Below are 14,839 nucleotides of genomic sequence, written 5' to 3'. Positions count from 1 at the left end.
AACACATCGAGATGGGAACCGAGCCCTTGCCGAGCGCCGACGAGGCCGCCGCCGCCTTCGCAGGTCAGGGCGGGCGGAGTGCGCATGCGCAGCTCCCTCAGCCCCGGCAGCAGCAGCGCCCCCTTGTCCCGGGGGCCGCTGCCCCACGGTGGCTGTCCCGGCCCCCTCAGCCGCTTCTGGTACCCGGGGCTGCCGGGACTGGAGCCGCCAGCCCGGCTGCTGATCCCCGGGTCCTCTCTCTCTGCATCCCTCTCGCCTATCTGGTGTACAAATGCAGTCACTTACCTCAGTAGTGGAGAAAGGGCAGGTCCAAGCTGAGGCTTTGCAGTCTCCCAGACTCCTAAAATTACACACTCTTCACCTTTACACTAGGTACCATAAAGTAAAATGAGCAAGAGGTGCCTTTATGCCTCCAGAATTACTTTGGCCCTGTGTTCCGTTAACAAAGTGCCCTGAAACACGCCGAGTTTTGAAGACAAGCTCTGATAGGCAGGAAATTTCAGAGCTCTTCATTCCCAGATCGGTATCTCCATGTGAACCTCAGGGTTGGTTTTTCACTCTCACCCCGTGTGGTACTGAAAAACGTGATTTTTAGCTCCACAGTCAAATATGCTGTACATCATGGAAACATTCAGCTGTAAGTTTGGGCAGTTTTTAACTGGACCAAGTGTACATGTAACAGCACCCTAGAAATGAATATATAGCAGAGAGAGAGTCAGTTGTTTATCTTGATGTTTGCCAGTCACCCTACTTTTAGTAAAAAGCATCACAGTTTGGGTTTTTTTTTAGTACAGATGCAATATTAATTTTTCCCTTAGTACATGACATGCTGATAACTACTGTTACAGTCTCAGGTTAAAGCACATTCAACATGAAGCTTAATAAAAATCAGACTGATAGTGCTTATGTCAGCTTAAAGGTGTCATGAAAAAGAAAATGAATTTTGAATAGGAAGGAAGAGGGAAATGCAGTTATATTTTTTTACGTTTAGCTGTTAATCAGGCTCTCTGGATGCAGCAGAATATTAACTTCATGTCCGTTTTATGTTTCAGAAGTCACCACAGTGACAGTAGCTAATGTTGGTGCGTCCGCAGACAATGTTTTCACTACATCTGTGGCAAATGCAGCTTCAATTTCGGGACATGTGCTGGTAAGTCTGGCCTTTCATTGGAGGGCCTTAGCAACGTCCCATGGATTTTCTTGGTGTAAATTAAGAGCTTGGGTTGTATCTGAGCTGTAATAAGGTCAAAGATGGGTTTTCATTGCAGTATACAGGCTTTAAGCCACAAAAGCATTAGCTAGGGGACATTCAGTTTTTTCTTCATCACTTGGAGAGGATTTTTTACCTTTCCACCTCCATATACTCATTCTGTAATGGAAGTGATGCCCTGGAACATGCAGCCTTTGAATTCAGTTGGTTGTAACCTAAAGAACTAACATAATAACTGCCATGCTGTTTGGTGTTTGAAGGTACCTTTGAGAAGATTTGGGCGAACACTAAAATACATCAGTGTTTTAACTCCTACCAATTTAAACTCTTTATTTCTTCTATAGTCTGGGAGAACGGCCCTCCAAATTGGGGACAGCTTGAATACTGAAAAGGCCACTCTCATAGTGGTTCATACAGACGGCAGCATTGTAGAAACCACAGGGCTGAAGGGGCCATCAGCACCTCTCACACCAGGTATAAAGCAATCTGTTTTTGAAGTGTCATTCTCCTGGATGGGTTGCTTTTTCTCCATTTTAATCATGTTTCTAGGATTAAAAAAACATTATGTGCGTAATGCTATGCAGTTGCCTTATAGGGATTGTTTGTCCCCTCTTCACAGGTATTTGTATTTCTTGAGAGAAGAAGGGTACTTACTTTTTTTCATTTTTTTCCTGTCAGAAATAGATTTAATTTGCTTATTCTTTGCCTTAACCTTTGCAAATAATCTTCTTGAAAAATCTTGCCCTGCTGCTGAGCTGTCACATACCTTTCTACACCCATCCCACTCCCCAAGGCAGATGGATCATTTTAATAGCGATAACAAAAATATGAGCCGCCCTAGTTCTGCACGTGGGTTCTTCTAAAAGGGTCTTTGAATATATTTTTATCTCCATTCAGGCCACTTGCTGATACTGAAGTGTCGCAATAGCTGGTATCTTTAGTGCTCAGGTGTTGTTTGCAGCTGCTTGGCAGTTTCCCTTCTGCCCACAAGACGGCACAGCAGACCTCCAGCGCTCTAAAACGGTTACAGGATCGGCCTCTGAAGGGGAAGATCCAGCCAGGTGGTGACACCACCGCAGGTTACAACCTCGGCGTTTAACGTGCTGTTAGAGCATCTTTCCTATCATGCAATTTGCTTTATTTTCAGTCATTTTCAGAACATTCAAGCTGAATTTTTTGTGGTGCACCATGTCACTGGTGGTGTGGAGAGGTGTCAGCTGTTTCACTTGACTACTTGATGCTATTGCCCCAGCCAAGCCGAGACTGTGAAGGTACAGCCAGTGTGCTTTGTGGTTGCTGTCACCTTTCTTTATTTTTTTCCCAAAGGACCTCAATCTCCTCCTACCCCTTTAACATCTGTTCAAGAAAAAACTGGAACCAAGTACAACTGGGACCCATCTGTGTATGAGAATGAGCTCCCGGTGAGGTGCCGGAATATCAGTGGCATTCTCTATAAAAACAGACTCGGCTCAGGTAAAGGTGACCTTTGTGGGTGAGGAAGTGTGACAGCTCCTCCTTCACTTGGCACACTCTTCTTTTAATCAGGCTACTTTTAAGGGCTGATTGTGTGGGGGAAAAAAAGAGAGTTTCCTAGTTCTCTTCTGTTTTGCTCTCTTCAGAGGCTTTTTAACTTTTTCCTTAAATCTGTGAAAATACAGGCTGCTGTGCAGCAAGTCACCCCAGTAATAGGTTGACATTCTAACATTCCTTCTGTCTCAGAAGTAGACCTGTGTTCCTACAAAGCTCTAAAGAATCCCTGCTGGAACAGAAAATAGAGAGCCTGTCTCCTAACGGGACTCCTCGGCTGTCTTAGCCCCTCCTCTTCTCTTTTATCTCTATGGGAAAGCTGGAGAAGCAGCAGCAGAAATTGCTGGCAGGCCTGGCTGCACAGCACAGCGTTTGCTTTGTGGATGGAGAGTTTTCTTCCTGACCAGAAGGCTTAGAAATTTAAGCGCAAATTAAGGAAGGGCTTAAATTCACGGTGTTTATCTGGGAAAGACTTATCCATCTTGTGAATGGGTCATTTTTTTCTAGCCTCTTGATGCATTCGCAAGGCCCCAGAGGTGGAGCTCTCTAAATATGCACAGTCATTGTCACAGCCAAGATAATAAATGGGCATGGTTAGCCTACAGGGAGGAAAAGTAGGAGATAGGCATATTTGGTGATTGCTATAGATTAACTGCTATTTTGTCCAGCAGTTACAGTATTTACTTCTTTAGGAAAGTGGCAAAATGATTCTTACCCTTTACTAACAATTTCCTCCTTCTATTTTATTTCAGGAGGCCGTGGCAGGTGCATTAAGCATGGGGACAACTGGTACAGCCCCACTGAATTTGAAGCTATGGCAGGACGAGCCAGCAGCAAGGACTGGAAGAGGAGCATCCGCTATGCTGGGAGGCCGCTGCAGTGCCTTATTCACGTAAGGTTAAGTTTGCTTCCTCTTTTCTGCTGGAAGGGGCTGGTAGAGTCTGGGCAGCGTTTGCCCAGTGCTGCAGCCTGAGCTGTGAGCGCTGCCTCTGCATTGCTCTGTGTGGTGGTGCCAGGGGGCAACTCAGAAGCAACGTTTTGATTTGGTTGAGAATCAGTAATACGAGAGGAATTTGTCTGGATGTGTTTTCAGATATCACAATGTAAATCTTGCTTGTACTTGGAAAGGGGTTGTGGTTTATGCAGGATGAAGACCAGCCTTTATCTGTACCACAGAAATTGAGACGTGAGCTCTCACCCATGATACTGTAATTCAGTAACCTGATCTGCTTAATTCTGTTTGTCTGACAAACGTATTCTTCACTTGCACCATTTATTGAGCATTACTTTGAGTCCTTTATTTCCTGCAGTGTCCAGGAGAATTTAGCATTGCCATTAGGTTGACTTCTGCTTGGGCAGAAACTTCATGAAGTCTCAAATTCACATATCCTTACCTTTTGATTTGAGGATTGTTTGTTTTTCCTGCACACCTCATCAATGCAAAGTAGGGGAGCTGGCCCCCCTGTTCCTGTGTAGGGTCCCTGGGAAGAAACGAGCTTGATCCTTACCTTTTGATTTGAGGATTGTTTGTTCTTCCTGCTCACCTCATCAATGTGATGTAGGGGAGCTGGCCCCCCTGTTCCTGTATGGGGTCCCTCGGGAGAAACGAGTTCATCTTTCTCAGAGCTCTCTGACTCTTTTAGCAGAACACAGTCGTGCTCTTGCTGGTTTTGGTGACTCTGAACTGGTGACCTTCTCATTTCAGGATGGGATTTTAAATCCTCACGCCGCCTCTTGTACCTGTGCTGCCTGCTGCGACGACATGACTCTGGTGAGCTGTCGGTTTTACATCCGTTAGTTTAAAACCAGTTAATCAGTCGAGCTGCCACAGCCACTTGCGAACAGACCGTGAGCGTCCTGGGAATGTTCACAAGTAGTGTGGTTGCAGCGTGCTTTGTCCATGCTTCATGAAGCAAGGAGATAAGGACCAGCTAGCACTGTTGTATAGCAGCCTCAGCAAGCTGCCACAGCCACTTGCGAACAGACCGTGAGGGACCTGGGAATGTTCACAAGTAGTGTGGTTGCAGCGTGCTTTGTCCATGCTTCATGAAGCAAGGAGATAAGGACCAGCTAGCACTGTTGTATAGCAGCCTCAGCAAAACTGGGCAATAGTTATTGCTTTTCTCCTCTTTTTTCTTCTTTTTTCCTAAATAATGTATTCATGTAAAATGCATTTGGCGGCTGTCAAAGCTATTTGTGATTTTTTTTTTTTTTACTCAAATTTCACAATTTTTGAAGTTAGAAAAGATAGGTTGGATCTCTATTTTCATATTCAACTGCTTGGGTTTGTTGGTTGGTCGGTTGGTTTTCAGTCTGATGTTTGTTTTGTTTGTTTACAAAATGAGGTTAAAGTAAGGAAAGCAGAAATCTTTAGCTTGACTTGAAGTGGCGTTTTGCATTTCTTTTCTGCTATGAATTGGGTAGTTTGCTTGTTTCCTAGACCTGAAACTAGCTGCTTCCTGGCTGTTCCTCACTCCTGTTATCTTTTCTTCTACCAAGGTGGCCAGCAGTCAGTTATTTGCCCAGTTCTGCTCTTTAAATAACAGTGAGAAGAGGCTGAATCTGGGCCCCTTCAGCTGGAGGGAGCTGAGCGTAACTTGTTTTTCACAGAGTTCTTTTGGTTTGCAGAAGTAGAAGTTTTTAGGTCAATTATTGCAAACCACTCATCTTCCATAGGGATACGTGCTGCTTGACCTTAGCTGCATCAGGAAAGATGAGAAGTAAACCCAAAGTCCCCTAAGAGGTGCCTCAGTGAATTTATTTTCCTTTTCTATTTTATTCTTGTGTGTGTGTGTGCTTTGCCTAGAGTGGCCCTGTCCGACTCTTTGTGCCATATAAAAGGCGGAAAAAGGAAAATGAAATGCCTGCAACTCCAGTGAAGAAGGACTGCCCCAAAAACATCACTCTGCTTCCTGCTACAGCTGCTACTACATGTGGGTTCCTTTCTCCTGGTAAAAACGGCTTCCATTTTTAGATGAAGAATTCCCACACTAGGTATTTCATGTCTGTCGGTGGCCCCTTGGAACTAGCCAGCTGGGAGAAATGTCTTATTTTTTGCCAGTTCCTTTTCATTGCATAGTTTTATGGCTCAGTGTCTTTAGCTAATTTCATTTCCTATTTTATAGAAACCAGCACAGTGTTGCCACATTGAGACTGCAAATCAAGTAGGAAAAAATGCAGTTCTAGACCTCCAGGAGATTCAGTTTAAGCATCTTAATGTCCTTGTGCACTGAGCAGTAGGTTTCATATATTGTTCTGAGAGAGATTGGGATGATATTTCCCTCCTCTACCTGCTCGCTCAGCCTGGCAGTGCAGGGGCAGTTGTGGAGTCTGGCCTCGATCTGTAGCGGGGTTTCAGGTTTCTGACAACTGAGAAATTTCCTCCTCTTAAAATTAGGTTGAGGGGAAGGCTGACCCTCCTCTGCTCTGCCAGAAATCCCCATTCCATCCCCTGGGCTTGGTTTCTGTCCTCAAGAAGTTGGTGGGGGCTGTGGAGTAAGATTTGTGCTGTTTCTTGAAATACGGAGAAAAGTAGGCTCTAAGCAGCTGGAATGAAATCCACAGTCTGAAAGTCGTTAATGAGAGACAGAAGGGGACGCTTTCATCTGCAAATTCCCCTCTAGCATTCAGGACACGCTTTGTTACTTAGTGTTTTTGATTGTCAAACCATCTGTGTGAAAACAGAAATTAATTTGCAAGCTCACCCAGCTCACACGTCCCCGCTCACATTCATGCGTCCTCCTGCTCTCATCACACTGGCATCATCTGGATGGTAACGTTACAAAGTGAATTGAGGCAGAAGCAACAGAAATCCAAAAAAGAACAGCCAAAAGTAAGATCAGATTGCAAGCAGCAGCAGGAAGAGAATATGCAAGGAGTCTCTGGAGTTTTGGGTTGGTTTTTTTAATCCCCCAAAGAGGTTTAATCTGTATCGAGTCGTTAATGTGAGGTGCTGTGACGTTTGCTCATGCTGGCACCGGGAGAGAGGAGCTCTGCTTGTTCTGGTAGCAGCCACATATTTCACCAGGCAGGAATCTGTAGCCTCAATGTCTTAAAATTGAATTATTGTTTGCAAAAAGACCCTTCTGGCTGAGCAGCGTGCCACAGAATCAGCCCCTTCCCAACTAATGGTGCCAGATCAGTTAGTCCTGTTTAAAAAGGGTTTTAAACATTTTGGAGCAGCTCAGGCATATTCATCCAAGCTGTGACTTGTTCCTCGCATTGGCCAAGCTAAATTGGACAATTGGACAGCTAAAACTGTCCAGTTAACCAAACTGTCATAGAATTAGTTGTAATCTACAGGTTTTTTATGTCGATTTAAGTAGCAAGAACCACTCTTGTAATAAATTAGGATCAGACAGAAACTGCTGGGTTTTGTGGTCCCACTGAACCTTTATGGTAGGTGTTGAGTTATTGCTCATAAAAGAATTGAACAAGTGGTGATTTGGGAGGCAGTATGGTGTAAGTGAACATTCTGGCCTCGTACACCCAGTGAATAAAGAGGCCTGCAGGAGGCCAGCAGCGCCTTCAGAAGCCAAATGGGGCTTTTATTCCCATTGCCAAGTGTTTTGGTCAGAGGTGTGATCCAAATTTGAGTAATCACACGCCATTTACCGATCTGTGAGTTCTCTGATGTTGAATGAATCAGAACAGGGATAGCAACAGCTGAACAACTGAGGCCTCTGCGCCGAGCGTTAATTATGAAAGTACTTCTGTTTCCAGTCACCGTGACTCCTTCTGGACAGATCACTACCTCCGGGGCTCTGACATTTGACCGCACATCCACGGTGGAAGCCACAGCGATTATCTCGGAAAGTCCATCCCAGGGGGATGTCTTCACTGGAGCCACTGGTAAGAGTTCAGGTGTCTGGCAGACATCCGCAGGAGGGAGAAAAAAGGGTTGGATGCTCTCTGCTGTAGGAACATGCATTTTGAATCCTGCACAAAGGATTTAGTTCTCGAGAGCTTACAGAGAGTCTGTACATAACCTGCTGTCCTTCCTTTGAAATGATTTCAAGCAGCTTGAAGTCTTAGCAGTTGCACAAAAGAAGTTAGAAGTTTTGCCCAGATGTTGCAGCTGCTAATGTACACCTCTGCTGATTGCTAGGGTTTTATGGTCATCTCTATCGGATTTTTCACCCCTCATCTGTCCTAAATTACTATTAAAAAAACCCAAAACAACAAACAACTAGCTGAGTGTTGAAATTAAGTGAAAAATGCTGAAAAATACCAGAGTAATTCAAACAAGATGTAAGTGCATGATGTATATTTAAGTTCTTTCAATCTGATTCATACACGGGGTTGTGAGCTCTGCTGAAGGAACTGTCCTGCTCTGAGAATCACAGTTTGGAGCCCTGTGATTATTGTAAATACAGAGGTGTGTGGGAGGGAAGCCAGCAGCAACCTTTGCTATTAAAGTGACTGCAGAGAGAGATGAAATCAGGATGAGATTGCCTTGCTTGCTAACTGTGTAAGATCATGGCACTGTTTCTCATTTGCAACCTCTGGGATTATCATAGAATGTAGGAACTTGCGTAAAATGTAAGGAAAATATGAATGAAAGAAGCGTAAGAAGTGCCTGACAGCTGCGTTACCCAGTGATTCCTAACACTGTTGTTTCTTCTGCAGTTCAGGACACCAATGTCCAGCAGCCTTGCCGGGTCAACCACCCGGAACCCCACTACCCAAGTTACCAGGACAACTGTCAGATTTCACCGTTTCCTGAAGCTGCACTGCCGACGTCTCATCCCAAAATCGGTACGTTTTATGTCTGTCACATGAGACACGGCGTGCAGTGCTTGAATTTACTCTCTAATCTTCTTTCTCGGCAAAGGGAAAGATTGAGGCCGAAAAATAAACTTTGCTCTGTTTTGCTTACTAGTTTTGTGGTTCTTAAGATCTGCACAAATAGATTTTCCACTCTTGGGAAAGATTTTCGCTCCGTTACTGAGAACTTTGATTTGTTGGTTTCTACCAGAGGAGGTTGTTGTGATCCTGCTTCCTAAATCACCTTGCAGGCCCCTGCCTTTCCCGTGGCTTTTGCCTCAAGGCTTTTGTCACTGCTTGGGCACTGGGGCAAAACAGTTATTTAGTGTTTGATCTGAGGAGAGCAACCCCTTTAAAATTATAGCACAGGAGCTTTTCTAAACATTCCCACAGCTCTTAATGAACCCACTGATCCATGCCGAGGGCAGTTTCAGGCAGGTTTGGTGTGCTGCTGTGGCATCCAATGTCTGTTTTTCATCCCTTAACGCTGATGTTTGTGCTGGAACGATCAGTGCGGATTGACCAGGGAGAGCTTCCCCAGCTGTGGCCAAACAGGCTCTGGAGTGAAAAAAAGACAAGATGGTATGAAAAGCGATGAATCCAAATCAGCCCTTTAGTGTTTGATAGAACAGGTTAAACTGCCTATCAGATGTTTGTGCTGGAACGATTAGTGCGGATTGACCAGGGAGAGCTCCCCCAGCTGTGGCCAAACAGGCTCTGGAGTGAAAAAAGACAAGATGGTATGAAAAACTATGAATCCAAATCGGCCCTTTAGTGTTTGATAGAACAGGTTAAACTGCCTATCAAATATCTCTTCAAATGTAATTATATTATGTAAACTTAATGACTTTTCATTTGTTGAGCTGCCTGATAAATGAAGTGAACTGCAGTGCTCTCTGAGTGTTGCCTGCACTGACACAAATTGGAAGTGTTGAAGAAACTGCAGTTGCAAACCTAGAGTGTGGTTCTTGCTTTGGGTGTTTTTATTGAGCCTGTACAAGAGATACAGCAGGGAATGGTCTAGAAGTGGTCTAGGAGTGGTCTAGGAATAGTCTGTCACTGGCTGGCTGATGGATCAGGCAATTTATAGGACTTCTACTTCTCTAATTTCTATGATTCTGTGAGGTTACTCTGATACTGATCTCGCTGACACAGGAGCTGTAAGACGGGCAGGTTTTGATCCCTCTTAACTGTTCTCAAGGAACGACCATGTAAACATGCAGTGTTCCTTGGTGCAGTCTGAAGTCTTTCTTTTTTAATGCCTGTGTTCTCCCCTCTCTATGACCTTTTATGTACTTACTCGGAGCAGCACATTTTTTTTGCTCTGTCCAGAATAAATCCTGTTGGTTTTAAGTCTTAGATCTTGATGTTACTAATTAAACATTGAGGGTTTTTTTTCCACCGCTGAATACCTTCTCTTGCCTGATACACCTATGCCAAAATGAGGAATCGGAAGTAATTCCCGTTAGATAAGTTATCAAATGCCATGCTGGGATAAATATTGTGCTGGAAATGTAGCAATGGGAAAGGCTCTTCTGCAAACAGCTACTGATAAAAGACCGGTTTATCTCTTACTCATATCTAAGTGCAAATATTTCTATGCCAGTCATGTGCAAATTGATAGGAATTACTATTTTAATTAAGGGCCGATGAGTGTAAAACGTCCGTTTTCCTGTATGGTGACCTCGCAATGCTGTCAGAAAAGGTCACCCACCTGACACATGGTGACCTGCGGTACGTGGGCTTCGAGACTTCTCTCTCTCCAGATCTCTGCTGGATTCTTTCAGCTTTTGAAAAACTACCAGATATGACGTGAAAAGGGTTGGAGTCTTAATACACTTAAAGTCATTGCTGCCTTGGAAGATACTGAGAGTTCAGTGCGGTCTTGCAGGAAGCCTTGTTTGCCTGCAGATGCTTTACTGAGGAGAGGGTCACCGTGAGGGGAACTTGGTGCAGGAGGTGTGTTGACCGGTTACTGGTCAGGACAACATTTACAATAGCATTTTAAGTACCATTTGAAGTGTACTCAAGATTTTTTTCCTGAAGGGGGGGTGTCTGTTGTTCTCTGTTTTTAACTGCGCTGTGCAGTTTGCTGTTCTGTGTCCATGTCCTTCAGGGTGAGAGGTTTGGGGCTTGTTTCTGCCTTTTTGGAGCCACCTTAAACAGCCTAGAGTGACTGGAAAGCCAACATCTGTAATGGCATCCAAAATGGATTGTGATGGGAGCTTGCTAATGAAGTAAATGATAATCAAGTGCCTTACAGACACTTCAGCCTCTGCATTTTGTTCAAGAACTTCCCGCTTAGTAAGTTCTTTAATTCTGGTTTCAAGGCAGAGAATCTGCCTCCAACAGTGGCCCATTTTAATTCAAACAACGGTCGTTACCAGCAGTGGCAGCTTTTACCCTGGACAATGCAGCCTGCAATACTTCCTGCTTTTGCTGTGTGCTGACCCATCTGAAACACCTACCAGAGATGGGAGGGAAAATCCTGAAATACTGTTGGATTTGGGGGTAATAAGACTGCACAGCCCCAAAGTTGGCGGTGCCCTCTTTTTTCTAGTAAACAATTTAGTGAGGAATTTCGAGGTCAGTCGTCGGTAGATGTGAATGCCTTGTGAATTTTATGGCAGATGGCGTGTATTTATTGCTAGAGTTAGAGATGAATTTTGGAAAAGTAAGGCCAGTAAAGCCAGATAACATTTGTTCCTGGAAATGTTGCCTGACGTGAGCTAACGCTGTGTATTGCTGGATTCCTGGATCTAGGTTAAGTTTCCTCACGCTGTGGTCTCCCAGTGTTTATGCAAGCCTAGTGTTGTGAAAAGTAGATGTTTTACTGACATAATAACTGCTGTTTTTTCGAAACATTTGCAAAGGTAAGGCTAAGACAGACACTGTTGGTTTTCTAGAACTGTAATTTTCCAACACAGGCTTTGGGAAAGGGAAGATTGCAGAGCCCAAATAACTGAGGAACTGGAGGTCAGTTCAAGGAGAGTGTGATTAGATCGCCAGGGTAGGAGTTCAGCTTTGTTCTGATGGCTTCCTACGAACTGCAGCTACTGTTAAGGTTAGGAAAAAGTAGGTTAGGGTATGAAAAAGTAAAGGCTGCAGCACCTCAATAATTGGCGGGTTTTGTCTTCTTTAATGTCCCTTGGAGTGTGTTTAGAAGTAGTGCTGGGACTACAGGTATTTCATACCTGTGGCGTTCTAGTTTATACAAAACTGAAGAGTTGTAGTTAGGATTCTGGAGGAAAGGGCCGTAGACAAGAAGTTGCTTTCTCGGGAACTGTCCAACGTGGCCAGTGTAAAGCAAATGTCAGGAGATGTTGGTGGCTGAGGCTAAAACTTCTGTCTGCACTGTACCCATTCACTCTCACCTTTGGGGTTAGGCAGGAGAGGTTTCAAAGCTGCAGGGAGCATTGCTCTTCAGAATACCCAGGATTTTTGAAGCAGATTCATATTGCTGTGAATACCTTTATTTTATTTGTTTTTTGGTGTTTCAGTGTGGTGTGTGTATTTTTATGGCTGTAGCTTGGTTTATGGGTAGGATCCAGGATGGGGGGGAGGGGGGCAAAAAAATTACATTTATTAAAGGTAATTTAAAAGGGCTTCCCAACCGGTGGTTTTGGAAAGTGTGTGTTTGTAATACCTGTGATTTTGAGGTGGTGATAACTGTCTTGGTTTTATGCCAGTCTTGGGCCAGGGTTATGATTAAGATCAGAATTCAGGAACTGCAAGGGATTGTGGGGTGGATCCGTGCCTGGTTTTTTTTTTTTTGTAGTGTTGCAACCTGAGAATTGACATCTGCGTAGCGCCATCAGGATAGTCCCTGGGAACGCTGCTCTTGCTGCTCAATTGGGAGGTGTTAACTCCAAAGAAACAGTGGGGTCAGGAGCACATGTTCTGCTGTCCCCTGGGTTCGAGAGGGCTCCAAGGGCTTGTTCTGCACAGGCCAATTCTGACCATTCGGGTCACTGAAGGCAAGTCTGTTCAGCAAAAACTTAGCTTGGAAATTTTTGCCGACCATATTTAAAAAAGAAAGCAACCACACAACACAACACCCCCCACACTTTATGGAGATGAAATGCCCTAATTCTATATACCTTCTTTTTCTTTCTTCAGTGTTAACCTCACTCCCTGCCCTGGCGGTGCCCCCCATGACCCCAACCAAAGCCCTGTCCCCCTCGGTGGTGAATGGGCTGGAAGTGACGGAGCAGCGGAGCTGGCTGTACCTGGAGGAGATGGTCAATTCGCTGCTCAACACCGCCCAGCAGCTGAAGACCCTCATTGAACAGGCCAAGCAGGCCAGCTCCTCTTTCCGCGAGGCCGCTGTCACACAGGCGAAAATTCAAGCTGATGTGGAGCGGAAAGAGGTAATTATGCTAGAGGAGGTGAGAAGACTCAGCCAAGGGCATCTTTTTGGCTGAATGACCAGTACCTCACTGGGTGTCACTGGCTGTAGCAGTGGTAGCCCTTAGAAATTTTTTCTCGATGTCTTGAGAGCAGTGTTACCAAAAGAAATCTTTCCGAGTTATTCATACCATGGGGAAAGGAAGAGACTGCTCTGCAATTGCAAGAGCTGTGGGTAGCAGGCTAGGAATACAAGCTGGTGTGAGGAATCCTGAGCTGTCCCATCAACCATCCCTAAATTTATGAGACGTGGGCACTGAATCTTGGTGTAGGAAAGATGGTGAGTGTTCAGCTGCGTGGTGGCTGCTTTCTGTAGGTCAAGTGAGTGGAACTGGCAATGAGGCTTTTGATGGCCCGAAGAGGCAGAGGGATAAAAAGAACAGCAAGCTGTAGAGTTTGTGGGGGAGATAAGCAGTAAAATGTAGGGGTGTCTTTCTGAGCATGGTGCAAGCAAAGCTGATCTCACAGGAGTCCTGCAGGAAGACTGCAAGGCTGGCTGGCGTTACAGGAGCATTGGCTGGTACCCAGGGGCCCTTCTCTCCTCTCTAAGGGATTCTCTACAAAGACTGCCCTATTCTCCCTGCTTTTCTTCTCTTTAACTGATGCATGGTAGGGATCCTGGGTTCTTCTTACCACCAGCTCACGCATGCACCCTGAATCTGGCTTCATGCACTGCTGAATACATTCACCTTCTCCAGATCCACAGCTGCTGATGCGGACTTGAGGGAGGGAGGTGGGGGGCAGTGTACTGTGAAACTGCTGTCACTGGTAGCTGCTGAACTCCCTTCCTGCACACCACACTGTCTGCTCTTGCCATCGGCGTTATTGCTAACGTCAGCTTTCCACTGAATTCATAGGCACGAGTGTGCAGCAAGAGACCTTGAAGAAATGTGTGTGGGAAGACTTGGCTGAGAACTGAGAACCCCTATGACAGTCCTTGCAGCATCTTTGATTTTCTTTGCCACGTTGTGTCTGCTAAACTCTTCTGTACGCTGCATCCTTGATGTGCAGGTGTGTGATACCTTGAGAGTCTTAATTCTTCCCCACTTTCCACCTGGGCAGAATGGGTATTCGTGTTGCTGTCCAGGTTTGGGCCATCTGCTGCTAAAAAGCTGTGTAGAGTGTGGGATACAGAAAAATTGGAGGCTTTGACACAGTTTAGAGATGAACATCTGACTTGTCCTTTGCTTTCTGCTCTTTTTCCAGTTTATGTGCTGTCTTCCCTTCTGTTTATCCTTATGGCAGTTTCTGGAATGGTTGTTCAGAGTCCATTCCCCTCACCCTCTGATCCAAGTCCAGCTCACTTCAGAGTAGTTCTAGATTCTTCTTGTCCTGGGAATGGGAGTTAAAATCACTCCTGTGTATTAATTAAAGTGCTGATTTTCCAAGGCAAGGATGAGCACGTGTTTGTTCCCAGAGGAAGTCCCTTTCTGAGTAACTACTGAATGCCCAGATTTACAACTTGTGTGTCTGACCATTCTAATCGTGTAATCGGTCCCTCAACAGTTCTGTATTTTGATAAAAACACTTGCTCATGGTGCTTTTTTTTTAATATCCAAATAACAATTCTCAAGCTCGCTGCTGTGTGCCAGCATCTGGATGATACTGCAGATAGCTGTTTCTGAATTCCTTCTAGTGAATTCCATTTGGGGAAAAAACTCAATGTTTCTGGGTACAAGGCTGGCATTGGAAGTAATGACAATAACTGTCCAGTAACTGGCTGTCTCTTTTTGTGTTAGTCAAAGGTGCTCTCCTGATTTCAGGAATGTTTCCCTGATCTGTAGTGCAAGTCTTTTTCCCACTCTGAGTATGTGTGTGGTTGAGAGGGAGAAAGAGGCATCTTCCAACCTTGGTGGTTGTTGATTTTTGCTGGACCAATTTAATACAAAGGAAATAGGTGCTTTCACAGAATCACAGAATCTCAGGAGT

The 14,839-nt window shown here is 44.9% G+C and overlaps 1 protein-coding gene across 1 annotated transcript; it reads left to right on the top strand.

Moving 5' to 3' along the window:
- Window positions 1-5: 5 nt before the first annotated feature.
- Window positions 6-12,873, top strand: DEAF1 (DEAF1 transcription factor; the record flags this gene model as incomplete). The annotated part of the gene is made up of 10 exons (XM_010183569.1): window positions 6-63; window positions 1,053-1,150; window positions 1,555-1,684; window positions 2,537-2,683; window positions 3,490-3,629; window positions 4,443-4,508; window positions 5,544-5,670; window positions 7,460-7,588; window positions 8,366-8,494; window positions 12,623-12,873. Coding segments are annotated over 10 exons (1,275 nt in total), but the record flags the coding sequence as incomplete, so codon positions are not given.
- Window positions 12,874-14,839: the final 1,966 nt, after the last annotated feature.

Source organism: Mesitornis unicolor, unplaced genomic scaffold (genome assembly GCF_000695765.1).
Source record: "Mesitornis unicolor isolate BGI_N332 unplaced genomic scaffold, ASM69576v1 scaffold3944, whole genome shotgun sequence".
NCBI classification, from domain to species: Eukaryota; Metazoa; Chordata; class Aves; order Mesitornithiformes; family Mesitornithidae; genus Mesitornis; species Mesitornis unicolor.
The sequence above is the reverse complement of the archived record's forward strand: the minus strand, read 5'-3'. Positions and strand labels throughout refer to the sequence as shown.